At 39.1% G+C, this 19,922-nt stretch overlaps 2 protein-coding genes across 3 annotated transcripts; both read left to right on the forward strand.

The window, feature by feature from the left end:
• Window positions 1-5,091: 5,091 nt before the first annotated feature.
• Window positions 5,092-5,793, forward strand: LOC104879044 (uncharacterized). The gene has a single exon (XM_010650495.1). The coding sequence runs from the start codon at window positions 5,092-5,094 to the stop codon at window positions 5,791-5,793; it is 702 nt and encodes a 233-aa protein (XP_010648797.1).
• An 11,015-nt stretch (window positions 5,794-16,808) lies between these two features.
• On the forward strand, window positions 16,809-19,391 carry LOC100262822 (serine/threonine-protein kinase RIPK). Of its 2 annotated transcripts, XM_010650095.3 has the most exons (6): window positions 16,809-16,929; window positions 17,086-17,489; window positions 17,605-17,740; window positions 18,226-18,362; window positions 18,443-18,566; window positions 18,652-19,391. In XM_010650095.3, exons 2-6 carry the CDS (start codon window positions 17,106-17,108, stop codon window positions 19,191-19,193), a joined length of 1,323 nt encoding a protein of 440 aa, XP_010648397.1. In that variant the 5' UTR covers window positions 16,809-16,929; window positions 17,086-17,105; the 3' UTR covers window positions 19,194-19,391. The 2 variants fall into 2 exon arrangements, with proteins under 2 accessions (XP_010648397.1, XP_002280196.1); XM_002280160.4 differs by lacking the exon at window positions 16,809-16,929 and having other exon boundaries at window positions 16,937-17,489.
• The last annotated feature ends 531 nt before the right edge of the window (window positions 19,392-19,922 follow it).

Raw genomic sequence — 19,922 nt, forward strand, 5'->3', positions numbered from 1 at the left:
GGTTAAAATAGAAAAAAATAGTAAAAATAATTTATCTTCCATACAGGTGAGATAACGATGAACTTTAACTTTACCCATCCCATATTCTAAAAAAAATTTCCCAACTCAATTATATATATCCAAAACACTAATGTTATATTTACTTATGAGAAAATATAGAAGAAAAAAATAAAAAATTTATTTTTTTCATATTTTATTTCACTATGAAAAATATAAAATAAAAAAAATTAATTTAAATTTTATATATTTTTAAATTATTTGATCAATATATAGAGGAATTAAAATAAGTGAAATAAATTTGAAATGAAATACAAAAATAATTTATTAAGATTTATTTTTTATTTTTAAATTAAAATAATAAATAAAATTATTTATTAAAAATTATTTTTTTTATTTTCCTTTGTGTTGTCTTTTTATATTTTTATTTCCTAGCATTTTTTTAAAACCAAACATAACCTAATTTATTTTACTCTATTTTACATCATATGAAAATAACATGTCTTCCCACCTGAAGACTTTTTTGCAATTCCTGATTTTCCATTATTATACTGCACGATCGCGACAATGAGTATTGTCCCAATCTTGTATACGGAGGGGAAAAGGCTTTATTCATGAAGTGCTTTCTATGTGAGTCAAAATATCCCTTTTATATTCATTTTTTAATTATTTTCGATTTCTATTTTTAAAACACAAGACTTTTTTTTTTAAACTACTCAATTTGGAAAAATATATTTTACCGTAATTTTAAAATATTAGATCTTCCAATATTTAAATAATATATTTTTTCATTTATAGTGATTTATCATTTAATGAATGATTGAAAAATGATTCATTGTTAATATTAGTCCAATTAGAACGTTCGTCACTTCATATATAAACAAAGTATTTGAAATTTGCTCACTTTTTATATTTAACATTTTCTACAACTATGAAAAAGAAAAGATGATTTATAGATTTCGTTGTGGGAGTACGATAATCTCTTTCATGAATTATTAAAAATAAATTTGTCAAATTCACATTTATTTTACTTGATCTTCAAATTCTTGTTTGAAACCAATAATATAAATTTTCTATTGAATGAGACATGGTTGTACATTGATAAGCAACAAGAAGGGAAGAAAAAACTTTCTTAACACTTCTCTCAATTTTTTTAAAACCATGCTACCAAATATGTTTAGCATATTATTTTTATTTTTCTTCATATGTTTCAAAAATTATAAAATATTTAAGTGAATAAGGTCTATTTACATGTATTTCTTATTTTTAAAATCAATAACTTTTGTATAAAAGTAAAACATTTTTTACAAAAAATATAAATTTACCTTTAAAAAAATCACTTTCGAAAATTTTATAATTGAAATTAATTAGAAATTTATATATATTTAAATTATATTTAAAATACTATTCAAGTTAATTAATATTTCTTTGAGCATGGTTTTCAATTGCATCTTCTTTATTCAATTATGCAAATGGGTTTTAGTCATATCATACATTTTAAATTTAGTGACGTTGAGTTGGGCTGGGCTTCATTGAAGGACCGTATAAATTGAATTGGGCTTCGGTTGAATTACAGCCCAATCCAAAGCAGGCACTTTTCGGCCTCACAGAGTATAGAGCTCAAAACGACGCGTTTTAATTCAGAGACGAGGAAACGGTACAAGGTTTACTGCGCTTCACGTTTTATGTGTATAAACTATAAACTAGAAAGTCTCGTTTCCACGTAATTAAAGCCCTCTTACAATTTTTTTTGTATTTATTTTTTATTTTTGACTCTCAAAAGCTTTTTTTCTTGAATAACATGCTTGTTGGTTTATTTTTACTTTTTAAAAACATATTTAAAAATAAATTATTTTTTAAAAATAAAAAATATTATTATTTTCATTCATCTAAGAACGTTATATTACTATTAAGAAGTACACTATGCATATCGAATTGTAATCCTAAAAATTTAAGTTTTTTAAAAAATTGGTAGTTTATTATGACATTAAAGTCTGGTTTAGTGCATTCTCTTTATGATTTGCACGTTTGTTTCCCTTCTTTCTTTTCTCATCCCTTTTCGCAGTTTTTTGATTTCTTTTCCAAATTTACAATTATATATATGTCTTTCCACATGTGACTCCGTACCTACACATGAGGGAGAGTGTCAAGAAATACTATATATATATATATATATATATATATATATTTGAATCTAAATCTTACAAGCAAATCTTTAAAAAGTCTTAAGACAATAGTTCTATGATATTTAGATGGATTTTTTGAAGATAAAAATCTCTTCTTTTGAATTCCTTTTAACAATAATAATATTTTTTTGGCATAAGCCTAATAAATCATTTCTATATTAATAAAAATGTTTACCCTAAAATTAGACCTATGATTTTAGTGGTACTTCATCTTCCAATTTGTTGGTCAAATCGACAACCTCTTGCCAAGTGAGCCGTTGCAAAAAGTTGGTAGACACGTAGGTGGTGTTTGTTTTTTTACTTAATTATAAATAGAACCTTAATGCTTAATAGTGTTAAATATTAGGTTGTTTGTTTTTGTAGTATTTTATTTCTATTAAGTATTAAAAAGTAAAAAAAAAACTAATATGTTATTTTTTCTATGTAGAAAAAGCTACATATTTTGGTTTTTTCTATTTAGTAAAAAGTTTATAATAAGTCATTAAAAAATAGAAAAACAAACAACCTAAATTCTAAAACTAAATTGCTTTCAGCAAAAAGTTAAAAAAACAAACACCACCGTAGAAAATAAGCTTATACCTATTCGACAACTGTTTTTAAAATTTATTTATTTTTATTTTAAAATAAAAAATAGGAAACATATTTGATAACTAAAATATAAAAAATATTTTATATTCTTAAAAATAGAAAACAATATGTTTTTAAAGAATATCTTAAAATTGTTTTTACTTTTTTTTTTGAGATAATTTTAAAAAATAATCATGCTAGTAAGAAAAATTATTAAATATAAACTAGTATAGATGAAAATTATTTTTAAAATATATTTAAAAATATGAAAAACATATTAATAATATTTTAATTCTTTAAAGTAATTTTGTTTTATAAAACACCTTAAAATTATTTTTCAATACAAATTAATGGTCAAGCTAACAACATCCTACTCAAACTTAGAGTTGTAAGGTTGGTAAATCCACACAAAAGAAGCTTAAGCCTATTTGACAATTGTTTTTTAAAATATGTTCTTGTTTTTTAAAATAAAAAAATATGAAAATAAGTTTAATAACAAAAAAAAGAAGAAAATATTATATGTTTTTAAAAATAGAAAATAAAGTATTTTAAAAAAATATTTTAAATTTATTTTCACTTATATTTTAACATTATTTAAAAAAATAATAATATAAACATGAATAACGAATAAAATAAAGTGTTATATATAGGGATCCCTCCCCCTGATGACACGTGGTATGCATTTCTATCCGGATTAGCTCCATTCGGATTTCCCCCAAGAAGACACGTGGCGCGCTTCCCCTATCCGGACTCCCTCAGGGAGAAGCACACGACACTCGCAAACATCACATCCGGACGACCGCCATATCACATCCGGACAACCGATATATCCTATCCGGATATGTTTGTCCGGATCATTGACTAAAGTAAGCAAGTCTTACTACGTCATTCCGACAACCTGCCACGGCCCATGTTCCGCCACCTGCAGAGTGAAAAGACAGGAATGATGGCAAGTCACTTCCTACGATCTCTGACAGCTGCGGCGCCTCCCACGATCTCTGTCAGCCGCCCGTAGGGTGATGATGACCCTGTCACCACCTAGAGGCATCATGACAAGCCAAAATATCTCCCTATCATTAAAGAGGGAGACAGAGCTTCTGATACTATATATATGGACCTTCACACAAAGAGGAAGGTAAGCTTGTTATACCTAGTAAAAGACCAACTGATTATTCTCTCTAACCATGACTGATAAAACCATCGGAGGGTGTGTCCGGACACCCTATCCGGACGCCTTTTGCAAGAACGACTGAACCAGGAATCTATATTGGTTGAGATCGTGCGTCCATCCATTTGGCAACTACGTGGATCACAGGGACGCGAGGCCTCAACATTGGCGCCGTCTGTGGGAATCTCGCTGATTCAGTCACCGGCAAAGATGGCCACACCTTCTTGAAGTCGTTCATCTGGTAGGGGAGAGGAAGATAATTCTGAATGGCGCCAAGCCATCAAAAGAAGACAGTTGGCAAGTGAACGACAATTGCAAGCTCTCCTTCAGGAGACAGAAAGGTTAAGAGAAGAAAATGCGGTGCTACGCATCCAGGCTTCATCGACGGGGCCTCCCCGTCGTCAGCGTTCAAGAGGCCAGGTAGCAAACTTAAGGCCAGAACCAGAGTCAATATACCCTGGGACAGCAGGAGCCATCCCAGAAACATGCAACGCTAGGCCACATGAGCCACACACTCCCATGCACCGAGCTCCCCATGAGGAAAGCTCAGATTCTACTCATTTTTCAGCAAAAAGACAACGCGATAAAAGACCCTAGTTGTCAAACTCAATGCGCGCGAGACTAGGCCCACAGGAGCCTAAGAGGCCAAGGCCGCCAGTAGCCACAACCTGGGGAGCGCACCCTGACCCTATGGTCACCCCTATGGTACAGAACGTTCTCCCACACCGTGACCCCATGGTCACCCCTATGGTGCAGAACGTTCAACCGCACCTAGCGGTACGATAAGCTGGGAGAAACCTCCCAAATGAGCCACCCATTGGCTCAATCAGCAAAAGGTTGGACGACATGCTCTCCACGCCTTTCTGCTCTCATATCATTCATTACGAGCCCCCAAGGGGATTCCTCGTGCCCAAATTTTCCACATACGATGGGTCCAGCGACCCCTTCGACCATATCATGCATTATCGACAGCTCATGACTCTCGATATAGGCAACGACGCGCTACTATGCAAAGTATTCCCCGCCAGCCTACAAGGGCAGAACCTCTCATGGTTTCATCGCCTACCTCCCCACTCTGTTGATAATTTCAGAGACCTATCAGAGGCCTTCGTGGGACAATACTTATGCTCCGCTTGACATAAGCAAAACATCAGCACTCTGCAAAACATAAAAATGCAGGATAACGAATCCTTAAGGGAGTTCGTGAAGCGGTTTGGTCAGGCCGTACTACAGATAGAGGCTTACAGCATGGATGTTGTCCTACAGATCTTCAAGCGAAGCATCTGTCCAGACACCCCATTTTTTGAGTCACTCGCTAAAAAGCCTCCTACGACGATGGACGACTTGTTCCGGCGTGCGAGCAAATACTCAATGCTCGAAGATGACGTGCGTGCAGCCACCCAACAAGTCTTGGTTGTTGGACAGACATTCAGAAGGGGTGCGAAAAGAAGTGCCAAACTTCCGGACCGGCCAAGGCTGTCCGATCGAAGGCAGGAAGGGCCAAGTCGCCTAGAAATGCCGCCCCTCACACCCCTTTCCATATCATATGAGAAGCTTCTCCCTATGATTCAAGACATGTCCGACTTCAGGTGGCCTAGACCCATCGGAATGGACCCATCCAAAAGAGATCATAGTAAAAAATGTGTCTTCCATAAGGAGCATGGTCACACAACGGAGACATGCAGGTGCCTTCATTATTTGGTCGAAAGGCTCATAAGGGCGGGACATTTAAAGCAATACCTTCGCTCAGATGCCGGAGGTAGAGACGCTTCCCGAAATCACAACTCTGGAGCTCCCAGGGCCCCTGCCGCCCCCAAAGCCGTTATGAACTATATTAACGGAGGCCCATCTGACGAGGAGTACGACTCCAAATGAAAGAGACAAAAGTTGTTGCGGGCAGCATCGGTGCGCGAACGTGTCAACTTCATCCGGCCTGGGGTAACTGAGGGGGGCCCTCGCCCCATAGATGGGACAATCATTTTTCCACCAGTAGACCCCACCCCGATATTGCAGCCGCACTGCGACGCCCTCATCCTGTCCCTAGAGATAGGAGACTTCAACATGAGGCGCATCTTGGTTGACCCGGGCAGCTCGGCCGATCTTGTACAAACATCGGTCATTAGCTACATGGGACACAGTCTCACAGGCCTCGAAAACCCTGGGCGAATCTTGTCCGGATTCAACGGGTCGTTAACTACTTCATTGGGAGATATTGTACTGCCGGTCCAAGCTGGCCCAGTCACTCTCAACGTACAATTTTCGGTGGTACAAGATTTATCACCCTTCAATGTCATCTTGGGGCGCACATGACTGCACTACATGAAAGTCATCCCCTCTACCTATCATCAAATAGTAAGCTTCCTTACCAAGGATGGGCAAATCGACCTATATGGCAGCCAGTTAGCCGCTCGCCAATGCTACCAGATAGCACGAGAAGCAGGGATTAGTCAGGAGGATAAAACCCTCCCTGAGTCCAGCAATGCACGTGACCAATAGCAATTATTGAGTCCAGCAGACAAAGATCCCCCGGCAGCGGATCCCTTGCAGGCGATCCAAATTTCGAAAGAAGGTACTCACCTTACAAATATCAGTTCCCTCCTGACACTAGAAGAGACCCGGAACATGTAGAACGCCCTCAGGCAAAATCATGACGTCTTCGCAAGGACACATTCTGATATGAAGGGAATTCATCCCTCCATTACCTCTCACAGGCTTAACGTCTTGCCAACAGCAAGACCCATCCGGCAGAGGGTTAGACGTTTTTACCCGGACAGACAAAAAATTATCCGGAATGAGATTGACAAATTGCTAGAAGCCGGATTCATCAGAGAAGTGGATTACCCGGACTGGTTGGCAAATGTAGTGGTGGTACCCAAAAAAGAAGGCAAATGGCGGGTGTGCGTCGATTACACCAACCTCAATAATGCATGCCCAAAAGACAGTTTTCCTTTGCCACGGATAGATCAAATTGTGGATTCCACTACTAGGTAAGGGATGTTCTCATTCTTGGACGCCTTCTCCGGATACCACCAAATCCCCATATCCCTAGCTGACGAAGAAAAAACAGCCTTCGTAACGCCACACGGTCTTTATTGCTACAAAGTCATGTCATTCGGACTCAAAAACGCTGGCGCCACTTATCAGAGACTGATGACGAAAATCTTCAAACCTCTGGTCGGCCGCACAGTAGAGGTATATATTGACGATATCGTGGTTAAAAGCAAAACCAGAGAGGAACATGTCCTCCACTTGCAAGAAGTCTTTCAACTCTTAAGGAAGTATAACATGAAGCTGAATCCTTCCAAATGCGCCTTTGGCGTAGGTGCTGGCAAATTCCTGGGATTTATGGTCAGCCAAAGGAGGATAGAGGTTAGCCCGGATCAAGTCAAGGCAGTCATGGAAACACCACCCCCCCAGGAGCAAAAAGGAATTACAGCGCCTCATAGGCAAACTCGTCGCGCTAGGACATTTTATAGCCCGCTTCACTGATGAATTGCGACCCTTCTTCTTGGTAATACGAAAAGCTGGAGCAAACGGATGGACGGACAGCTGTCAAAGCGCTCTTGAAAAAATTAAACATTGCCTCATGCAACCGCCCATCCTGAGCAGTCCCCTCCCTGAAGAAAAACTGTATATGTATCTGGCTGTATCAGAGTGGGCAATTAGCGCTGTTCTATTCTATTGCCCATCGCCCAAGGATTAGAAACCTATCTATTACGTCAGCAGAGCATTAGCAGACGTAGAAACCAGATATTCAAAGATGAAGCTAACGACCTTAGCTCTTCGAAGTGCCGCCCAGAAGCTCCGCCCTTACTTCCAAGCCCACCCAGTGGTCGTGCTAACTGACCAACCCTTTCGCAACATTCTGCACAAGCCGGACCTAACCGGAAGAATGCTTCAATAGGCCATAGAGTTAAGCGAATATGGAATCGAGTTCCAACCCAAGCTATCCATGAAATGCCAAGTTATGGCTGACTTCGTGCTAGAATACTCCCGAAGACCTATCCAGCGCAAGGAACCAAGTGAAAAAGAGTGGTGGACGTTGCGGGTCGATGAAGCCTCACGATCATCAGGATCCGGAGTAGGGCTCCTGCTGCAATCACCAACAGGAGAACATTTAGAGCACGCCATCCAGCTGGGGTTCCCCGCTTCTAACAATGAAGCGGAATATGAGACCATCCTATCCGGATTGGACCTCGCCCTGGCTCTATCCGTTTCCAAGCTCCGGGTCTATAGTGACTCCCAACTCGTGGTAAGACACGTTCAGAAGAAATACGAAGCTAAGGACGCGCGCATGACGCGATATCTGGCCAAAGTAAGAAACACTTTACAGCGGTTCACCGAATGGACGATCGAAAAAATGAAACAAACTGAAAATGGGCGTGCCGACGCCTTGGCAGGCATAGCTGCCTCCTTCCCCATCAAAGAAGCCATATTGTTGCCTATACATGTGCAAGCCAACCCTTCCATCGTAGAAGCTTCCACTTGCAATACTATTGAGGCAAACCAAATAGACGACCAAGAGTGGACGGAAGACATTACAAGGTACCTCCGGATAGGCATCCTGCCTGAAGAACCCAAGTAGGCACACAAGATCCGGGTGCAAGCCGCCCATTTCACCTTGATTGGGGGGCACTTGTACAAGCGATCCTTCACAGGTCTTTATCTCTGGTGCCTAAACCACTCAGAGGCCCTGTATGTATTAGCTGAATTACACGAGGGAGTATGTGGAAATCATTCTGGAGGTCGATCTCTGGCACATAGGGCCCATTCGCAAGGATATTATTGGCCCACGATGAAGAAAGATGCGGCAGCCTATGTCAAAAAATGTGACAAATGTCAAAGGCATGCCCCCGTACCGCATGTGCCGTCGGAGACATTGAAGCCAATTTCAGGCCCCTGGCCCTTCGCGCAGTGGGGCATGGACATAGTAAGACCCCTACCAACCGCACCCGCTCAAAAGAAATTCCTACTCGTCGCCACGGATTACTTCAGTAAATGGGTGGAAGCTGAAGCATACGCTAGCATCAAAGACAAAGATGTCACCAAGTTCGTGTGGAAGAACATCATCTGCCGCTTCGGAATCCCCCAAACCATTATAGCCAACAACGGTCCACAGTTTGATAACATCGCTTTCCGGAATTTCTGTTCGGAACTAAACATTCGGAATTCATACTCCACACCGCGTTATCCTCAAAGTAATGGGCAAGTAGAGGCCACAAACAAGACTCTAATCACTGCCTTAAAGAAGAGGCTCGATCAAGCCAAAAGAAAGTGGGTGGAAGAGCTACCCAGCGTCCTATGGGCTTATCGAACCACACCCGGACGTCCGACAGGAAACACTCCCTTCGCCCTCGCATACGGTATGGACGCAATCATTCCTACTGAAATAGGGCTACCCACTATCCGGACCAAGGCAGGAAGGCAGGATGATGTAAATACGGAGTTAGGAAGAAACTTGGACTGGGCAGACGAAGTAAGAGAAACTGCATCCATCCGGATGGCAGACTATCAACAAAGGGCATCCGCTCACTACAATCGCAAGGCAAGACCCAGAAGTTTCAAAAGTGGTACGCTGGTCCTTAGAAAGGTTTTCGAAAATACTGCTGAAATAGGAGTAGGAAAGTTTCAAGCCAACTGAGAAGACCCCTATATAGTATCTAAGACAAGTGAAAGTGGAACTTATCATCTACAAAAGCTAGACGGAACCCCATTACTCAGACCATGGAATGTGTCCAATTTAAAGCAGTATTACCAATGAAAGAAAGATACAAGTACAATATGAATAAGTATGTTTTATTAATACTTGTGAAGTTGTATACAAGGAGTTCTCCGGACTACAAAATACAGAGAGAAGATAGCAGTAAAAAATTACAAAAAGAAAAGCTCTCATTGGGAAGGCTTGCCGCCCAGCTTCTTCTCCTCACCCGGGGGAATCGAAGAGACGTCCCGCTTGATACCATGTTTCTTCATACAACAACGGTAGTCGAAGAAGTACATTTCATCTACCTGCTTCTGGTAGTCCGCTTCAAGTTCCTCCATTTCCGCAGCAAACTCAGCCTCCAACTCTTCTTTTTGCGCTGATAAACGCAACTGCAAATCCTTTCATTTCCCCCCTCAACTGGGTCATCTCGTCCTCCGCCTCATGCAGGCGGGTGTCTGTAGATTCCTCCCGACCCTTTGCCTCAGCTAGCTCTATCCGGAGAGCCTCGTTGTCATTTCGAACAGCGGATAAACTGACTTCGGCCTGCTCCAACCTTAAACGCAGTTCCTCTTCACTGTTTATGCGCTGAGAGATGAAGGCCTTCATATAATCAGCAGTCCGCAGCAGGTCATAAAAAAAATCACGTTGTTGAGCCATGCCGCGAATACCGCTCACCAGCTGCAGAAAAACGCACAAACAAGAAGTGCAAAAATTACAACCCATGTGACAAACACATCAGTATGGCGAGAAAAATCAAGAAAGTAAATTATATCATTTTCGCCGCTTCAAACATTTTTGCTGAAGGCACAGCAACATCTGAGCTGGATGGAATCTGTTTCAACATCTCTTCCAACTCCGCATAGCTGAAAGAACTAGCGGAGATGCAAGCTGCATCATCAACGGGACTCCCCCCTGACAAGGCATTAAGGAGTGACTCCTCCCCCGGGTTCGCGACCCCATCATTTTAGGCCGGCTGGGTCTCTCCGGGTGAACCCCCATCCGGGACCAGCACCGGGGCGGTTGGGTTCTCTTCTGCCATCTCTGTCTCACTCCCCTCCGGATGATCCTCCTGGACGGACGAGCAGCTGACTTCGATGGCTTCCAGAAAATGATCCTGAAGCCGCCCGATGAGGCCAGACTTTAAGTCACGCGCCGAACGAGACCTCCTTGTAACTGGCCCTTTCACCGGTACAAAGGCAAGGGGGCTTGGCTCGCAAGGAGGCAAACCCTGACTTTCTGCCCCCGTTTCTTCCGTTGGGGGTGCCGTAGGAGGCAATGCTTCAGCACAGGAGGCCCCGGCTGCATCCGCGTCCGGATGGGGATGGCCGGGCTGATTTACTGAAGTCGCTTCCTCAGCCAGAAGAGCCAGCCGTCCAGCCGCTGGCACTGAAGGCCCCAAATGGTTTAGACCCGCGAGACGTCTGGAGCTGCTTGAAACAAAGGGTAAGACGCGGGGGGGGGGGGGGGGGGGGGGGGGGGGGGGGGGGTCTGGCTCTCTTATAATTATTTCCTTTACGAAAGTTGGAGGTGGTATTACAACTTCCTTTGGGGGGGTTGGGAGTTTTATTTATTTTCCTTTGTTGAGAACCAGCTTCTTCTTCTTTTTCGCTGGGGCACCAGCAGGTGAAGAGGACGCGGGGCGTTTATCACCAGGAGCCTTCCGCAAAAGTCTTTTGTGCCTTTTCTCCTCCCGTTTGTTGAGATGGGCTTTGCGTGACCGGGTGTCTGCCTTTTGCACCGCCGCGTAGAATGAGAGATCTTTGAGAACGAAATGCTCCCCAGCCACCACCTCTTAGGGCAGCCGCCTCGGGAGTATGTTCAGCACGTATGGCTGGGGCTCCTGGGTAACCAAGCAGAGATTCTGCTCGGAGAGAAGTGTTTCACAACTCTGCTCGGCCGCCGCAATCTCAAAAAGCCTGTTCAACCGGTCGAACGAGGCTTTCTCTACTCATTCCACCAGCTTCCCCTTCCTATCCTTGCCTGCACACAAGAGAACGAAGCATGTCAGCCACCTAATAATGCTGACCTAACTCACAATCGCCGGAAGATAGGGAGTAACTTATTCATACTTGGGACCTTCAACGAATGGTTGGGAGCGAACTGCCTGTTCGGATCCACGACCAAACCCGCCCATAGGCCCTTAACCAGCACATGTCCCCTGGCGGCCCCCTTGGTCGAGTCCGGAAGGCTGGTCACCAACTGAAGGGACGGAAGGCTAGCAACGAAGCTGAAGATGTCACTTTCACCTTCTTAATGGAGTAGATAAAGAGAACTTCTAGCAATGAGAGATCCAGATTGAACAGCATGTTCAGAATGCTGCACCCCATCAGCACCCGGACCATGTTGGGATGGATGTAAGCCGGAGGAATCTGGGTAAAGTGAAGAAATTCCTTGAACAGCGACGGGAGGGGGAACCGGAACCCAGCATTGAATTGCTCCTTGGTAAAAAAGATAGCGTTGTCCTCAGTTTTCTCGGTCGATGCGGCCTCTCCGTCCATAAGTTCCATGAACACGCCATTCGGGATGCAGAAGCGTTCACGAAACTCCCTCACATTCAACTTATCCACGGATTTCTCAGCATGAGCATCTCCGGACGAGTTGGATGAAGTAGCTTCCTTGTTCGCAAACATTTTTTAGGCTAGAGCTGAAATGGAATCTGCATGGAGGAATGCCAACAGTCAAACACAGCAATCCGACCCCACGACCTTAACTCTACCCCAAAGAAGAATCGGTGGCCCACAAAAGGCACAGGGGGGCAACAGAAACCCTAAACACACCCAAAACACGATCAAAACCCCCCGAAAAAAGCCCTAGAAACCAATACCGACTCCTAGTCACAAAGAAACTTGCCTAGCAAGCCAGAAATAACCAACAAAGCAAACAAAAAAGAGGAAAAGGCAGAGATAGAGAACGTACCAAGTGTAAACTAGCGAATGGAGATGAAATCCGCAGTGCAGTCACCGTCACGACACGAGTATTGCCGGTAGAAAACCCTAGAGCTTCACTCGAAAACGAAGATACGCAGAAGGTAGAAGAGAAAGCACTACCAGAAAAAACGCAAAAGGAAAAAATGCAAGAGGAAGGCACAGTCTACTGTTTATAGAGAGACAACCCCTCGGTATCCCAAACGCTCAGCCACGCCATCATTGAAAGGACACACTGCCTGGGAAATCCCAGAATCGGCAGCTCATCATAAATGCTCTTCTTCCTTTTTCTCCCCCGCTCGCCACGTGGCCTAATAAAGCGAAAAAAGTCAACCTCAGTTTCAAAAAACAATCATTTTTTAACCCGCCCATTTTGCCCGGGCAAAATGGGCGGGTTAAAAGGGGAGAATTGTAGGGACCTCTTCCCCTGATGACACGTGACACACATTTCTATCCGGATTAGCTCCATCCGGATTTCCCCCAAGGAGACACGTGGTGCGCTTCCCCTATCCGGACTCCCTCAGGGAGAAGCACACGACACTCGCAAACATCACATCCGGACGACTACCATATCACATCCGGACGACCGACATATCCTATCCAGATATGTTTGTCCGGATCGTTGACTAAAGTAAGCAAGTCTTACTACGTCATTCCGACAGCCTGCCACGGCCCACGTTCTGCCACCTATAGAGTGAAAGGACAGGAATGATGGCAAGTCACTTTCTACGATCTCTGACAGCTGCGGCGCCTCCCACCATCTCTGTCAGCCGCCCGTAGGGTGATGATGACCCTGTCACCACCTAGAGGCATCATGACAAGCCAAAATATCTCCCTATCATTAAAAAGGGAGACAGAGCTTCTGATACTATATATATGGACCTTCACACAAAGAGGAAGGTAAACTTGCTATACCTAGTAAAAGACCAACTAATTATTCTCTCTAACCATGGCTGACAAAACCATCGGAGGGTGTGTCCGGACACCCTGTCCAGACGCCTTTTGTAAGAATGACTGAACCAGGAATCTATATTGGTTGAGATCGTGCGTCCATCCATTTGGTAACTACGTGGATCACAGGGACGCGATGCCTCAACATTATAGACATATTTCTAACCTTTCAAGTTTACAAACTAATTTTTTTATTTATTTTTATTTTATAAAACATCTTAAAAACTGTTTTTCAGTTTTTGAAAACGTTTCCCAAGTAAATCCTTGTCCCTACGCAATTTTAATGGATGTGTATGGACTATGGATTTACCCTTATGCGGGCCCGGTCCACCACAGTTAAGAAATTTCCTCCGACAATCTCGTGTGGAAAAAAGTAATATATTAGTTTTTTTTTAACTATTTAATATTTAATATAAATAAAACATTATAAAATAAATGATTTAATACTTCACTCTATTAAACATTATTTAGTTTTAAGTTATAATTTAAAATTAAGTAAAAAAATAAATACTTTAATTTAAAAATTGTTTTCAAAATAATTTTTAAAAATATTCTATAATATTTTGTAAAACAAAATGTTTTTAATTTATTTTTCCATATTTTAAAAATAAATTTTATACATAAATATAATTATTTTTTAAAATAATCAAAATATTCTCTGAAATTATTCTACTTTTTGCTTTTAAAAATAAAAAATTGTTTTTTTATTTTTTTGTTCCTAAGAAAGAAAAAAGTGTTCTAAAAATCGGCCAACATGCCTAACTAATTAATCTGCAATCAATCTCAAATCTCAATCATTGAACACCATCTTTTCTTTTCCTTTTATTTATTTATTTTTTTTTTGAAAGGCATGTTGCGTGGGAAAACCGGAAGGGAGAGTGCATGCATTTTCCCATGAAAACAAGTGGCTGCTTTCTATCGGCTATCGATGTGGTTTCTTGTTACATACGCCTCTGAAATTTAATATGGAGTTGGGTATGGAATATCAAATATGGGTATGAACCCTAAGTCTAAAGAGTCACTTACCTGCTTAATTTCAAAATCCTTTTTTGAAAATGATTGAAGAGGTGGCATGGGCCTGCTCACGATGAATAATAGATCAATATTATTATTATTTCATTTGATTTGAAAATCTTCTTCTTACAATGCATCTGACCCTAGCCACGATTCGTTTATTGAGATTTATATTATTATTTGTTTTCTCAGGATAATCATAAAAAGTCCAAAAAAGATAAATTTTTTAACTGGTTTTGACAATCAATATGATTTTTATGTCCATGAAATGATTCGATATTCAAGTCAACAATCTACTAATCAAAACGACATCAACCTTAATTGAACAGATAACTCAACTCTAACTTGATATCGATAGGCCAAACAAAAGGTAACAAAATCGATTTCGATAGCTCGAACAAATGATAATAAAATTGATTCAGATTTTACAATCCAACAATTATTTAAAATTTTTCTTGAAACTTAAAAAATAAACAATTTTTTTTATTAAAATTAGTTTTGGATAATTTATTTTAAAAAATAATTTTTCTTTGACAATATATTTAAAGTATTTTATTTTATTTTTTTTATAAACTTTCATGATAATATATATATATATATATATATAAATCATATTGGAGTCCTGAATAGAATGTTGAGATTTTTGAATGATATTCAACATGATATTAAATGATTATTTATGTTTCCTAAGCAACAATATATAATAGATATTGAAATGGTGGATGTTTATAATAATTATAAATTTCAAAGGAAGTTTGTTTGCATTCATCTTACAAAAAGTTAAAGGTTGTTTTTTTAAACAAAATAAGAGTTTTTTTTTTAATTTTTTAAAAAAATTACAATAAAAATATTTTAAATTTTAAATAAATTTTAATTTTAGACCAAAGAAATTATATTTATTGAATTTTTGTATATTATAATATTACTTAACGCATATATTATTAAATTATCAGTTCTTAATGAAGGGATTGACAAAATTTATTAAAAGATATATAAATTATAGAAAGGTGACTCGAATCACAACCTCTAATCACCACCAAATTCTAATATTATTTTGAAGTACAATTTTTTTTTAAAAGTTTAAGTTTATGGAATTTAGATTGATTATTATAATGCCATTTAATGTATACATTATTGAACAACCTGTTCACTAGTGGAATTGGGGAAAGGTGAACAATGTAAAGCCCTAAAAAGTGAATGAATGTACATCAATTGAAAAATCCACGTGTGAAATAAAATATTAATTTAAAAAGCAGATAAGATATGGGACCTTTTTTAATAGCTACCTTGTTCATGAATGGAGACTGGTCACCCAACCTTTTCACTATTTTCTTTATGTTTTAGATGAAAGTAATGCATCGCTTTATTTTTAATCCATCAATCAAACCCCACTTTTTTTAGGGGTCTTAACCAAAAAATTCAACTGAAATTTTCATTACAATCTCATGCAATATTTTATGAATCAAGTGGTTGGTAAATTGTTACATTCATTTGGAAAGGATGGTGGTTGCAAGTAGATTGATTTGTTCAACCTTTTCCTTTGACATTTTTGAATCCTTAGGCCCCTCTTGGCCGTTTTTCCTTTGTAAAAGTTAATTTTTCGGGTTTTTTTATTCGAAAAAGTTATTATTATTATTTTTATATGAAAATATTTTAATATATGCTTCAAAATAAATATCAATGCCAACAAATAGTGTGATTTGTGTTTCAAAAGTTGATATTTATTTCGGGTTTCTTAAGTGATGTTGAAGTTAAATAAAATTAATATGAATTAATTTCACATGAGAAATTAAAATATTTGAATTTAATATTTAAATAAAAATATGAAAATAACACATTAAAAAAAATAAGTGCTAGTTCTAGAAACTACGATTAGTATAAGTCTGATTATGGAACAATAGCAAACTGACTTTTAAAGTCAAGGCATTACTTTGGAAAAAAACCCCACCAACCAAGAAGAAGATTGGACTAAGGAGGATTTGCACTGTTTGGCATTAAAGAAAATTGCTTCCAAACATCATTTTTTTTTCCTTTCAAAATTGGCTATTTCCTTTTTGAAAGTGACATTCCTGCTACTTTTTGTGGTGTTTTTTTCGTGCTGCCGGGGGTTGATCTTTTGGCACATTCATATTATAGGGAAGAAGACGAGAACTGGCATTCAACTTTGATGAGACGTCAGAGCCAATCCCACACAGAATTTTCTGGAATTATTCCATCTTAAACATGGGAAAAATAGAATTAACATAGTCTAAATGATTTTTACCATGTCCCAGGAATCTAAGGACTGCCATAAAAGAAGGGTGTTGTAGGAAGCGAGAGAATGAGGTCAAGGGAAGGCCAAGTCATTGCCCCTCTAACCAATATCAAGACTAAGGGCTTAAAAGCTATATAAAGATATCATCATCTTGTAAGAAAATGGTATGTATACACATGTAAAGGAGGGGCTTTAAGTAGTTGGTAGGCCTTCATTTCAACTCTTCCCCACCAAATTCACAATTCTCAGTGTCTTCAATCCCCTCCTGTTTTCCTCATTGATCCGAGGCGAATTCATCTGTTTTTTGATTGAAAATATAGTTGTGCAGTTTGTATACGAGATGACTCTGAAGATCACATGGAAGACTATCATGCCAGGTTGTTACAAGACTGAGACCCCTATCGCCGAGTCGAGGAAGAAACCAGTTTTGAAGCAGGGTTCTTTCCAGAGACTATCTCTTTCCGACTTGAGCAACCCCGGTTCCCCGCTCTCCGTCGATGATATATCGAATTCCCTTATTGGTTCCAACCTCTATACCTTCACCCTTGCAGAGCTTAGAGAGATCACACACAACTTTTCGCCCAGTAATCTACTTGGAGAAGGCGGGTTTGGACCGGTTTACAAGGGGTTCATAGACGAAAAGCTTAGGCCAAAGTTGAAGGCTCAGCCTGTAGCTGTGAAATTACTTGACTTGGATGGCCTTCAAGGCCATAGAGAATGGCTGGTTTGTTTCTGAACTGACGAATTATTCCCCATAGTTCTTATATTCTGTGTATAGATACTGTGTCTTTTGGTCAATTCTTCCACCTCTTGGATCGATAAAATCGGGTTTTTTGTAGGCAGAAATAATCTTTCTTGGGCAACTGAGGCATCCACACCTTGTTAAACTGATTGGATACTGTTGTGAAGACGAGCACAGGCTTCTGATATATGAGTACATGGCAAGAGGGAGCTTAGAAAATCAACTCTTCAGAAGTATGTTGTCCTCTCTACCGACATCTCTCTTTTTTTTCTTTTTCTTTTTTGTCATTTTATTAGTAATTTCTCATATGGTTCAAATTAGAAAAAAGATAGGGATTTGAATTGGCCATATAGTTATATTCTAGAAGAATATTGATTCTTTTAAGTATATATTTTATGAAGTTAGCGAGGGATAAGATCATATAAATTATTTATAGGTTTGGAAAATTGTTTTATGATTTTTTTTTAAATATAAAAATATGTTTGAGAATCTCAAATATTCTTTATAAAGTTTTAAAAAATTGTTTTTGAAAAACATTCTAGAAAAATAAATAAATAAAAGTTAAAAGATATTTTCTAAAAATATTATGTTGTATTAAAGAAAATTGTTTTATATTTTTAAAAACAATTTCCTATTTAAACTAATTTTAAAAGCAGTTTTAGTTTTTTAATTCATTATTTTCCTGATATGTTATTCATATTGTGGGTAAAATATATAGGATATTCTGCTGCCTTGCCATGGTCAGCCAGGATGAAGATCCTGTTCGGAGCAGCCAAGGGCCTGGCCTTCCTCCATGAAGGAGACAAGCCAGTAATATACCGGGATTTTAAGGCTTCCAACATTTTATTAGACCCTGTAAGCTCTTCCCCGCCTGCTCTCTCCATTGTCAATCTCTTCAAAATGGCTCAAAGCTTACTCTTCTTTCTTCTTTCCAGGATTACACTGCTAAACTCTCTGATTTCGGGCTAGCGAAGGACGGTCCAGAAGGCGACGAGACTCACGTATCAACCCGAATAATGGGCACACATGGCTATGCCGCTCCTGAGTATATCATGACTGGTAAATTTTGATCAAAACACTTAGAAAATCTCCTGAGACCTAACCCCAAAAATCTAGTACTTCTAATACTTTTAATACTTCTCAGGACATTTGACAACCATGAGTGATGTATACAGCTTTGGAGTTGTGCTGTTGGAGGTAATAAGTGGTAAACGGTCGATGGACAAAACAAGGCCTAGTCGCGAGCAAAACCTTGTGGAATGGGCGAGACCGATGCTCAAGGACCCGCGAAAACTTGACCGAGTAATAGACTCGAGACTTGAGGGACTGTTTTCTACCAAGGGGGCGCAGAAGGCAGCTGAATTGGCCTACAAATGTCTGAGCCACCAAGCCAAGGCTAGGCCGGCAATGAGCGATGTGGTGAAGATACTGGAGCCTCTGCAGGACTTTGATGATACTGTGATCAGCCCTTTTGTGTATGTGGTTCCAGCTGAAGGGGAGGTAGGAGATGAGAGTGAAAGCGAGAAGGACATTTCACATCAAGAAATCAAAGAAAGGGACGACGGCCAGCAAAACCGGCCCGCCTGGAGACATAGAATCAAGCTGCCACTGTCTCTAGTGGCTTACTCGGAATCTGCTTTGTATAAAAAATTTAGACATGAGTTGAACACTCAAACATATCAGTAAGGAGACATAGAAGAAAACATCAAAGGTTCCAATAAAGTTGTTTGAATTCGATGGTTGCTTGGTGGAAAACCCAAGAATCATTCAACAAAAAACTCTCAAGAAAAGGTCTGAGAAGGGTTTTTTTAGGCTTTTGGGTGAAATTAATTGTATTTTAATGAGGAAAATGATATATAAAGTTTGAAATTCATCTCTTGTTTATTTTCTTCATTTATTGGGTTCCTTTCCAGGTAAAAAAAGGCTACTTGGTTCGTCCACTGTATATCATTGGTTGATTACCTAATAGTTGCTTAATTCAGCTTCCATTAAGTTTGTGAAATTAAAAATGTTAAGAGTTGGCATTGTTATAATATAAATACTTTTATTGGAAGTGTTTTCTTTAAAAGTATTTTTAAAATAATAACTTCTGAAGTATTTCTCTAAAAAATACTAAAAGTGATTTTTTAATATTATAAATAATTTTTTAAATTTTAAAAATGTTTTTTAAATTTGATCAAATATCAAATTATTTTTTAAAAACACTTTTATGTTAAAAATGATTTATAAAATCACTTTTAAACAAACTTTTAGAGTGTTTTTAGGATAATCATCTATCATGTATTTTTTCAAAAAAATTTATAAGTGATTTTTTCAGATTTTTTAAAGTGTTTCCTAAATTTTATTGAATATCTTTATTTTTTTAAAAAAAAAACTAAAAATACTTTATAAAATCACTGAAAGTTGAATTTACTT

Source organism: Vitis vinifera, chromosome 4 (genome assembly GCF_030704535.1).
Source record: "Vitis vinifera cultivar Pinot Noir 40024 chromosome 4, ASM3070453v1".
Taxonomy (NCBI): domain Eukaryota; kingdom Viridiplantae; phylum Streptophyta; class Magnoliopsida; order Vitales; family Vitaceae; genus Vitis; species Vitis vinifera.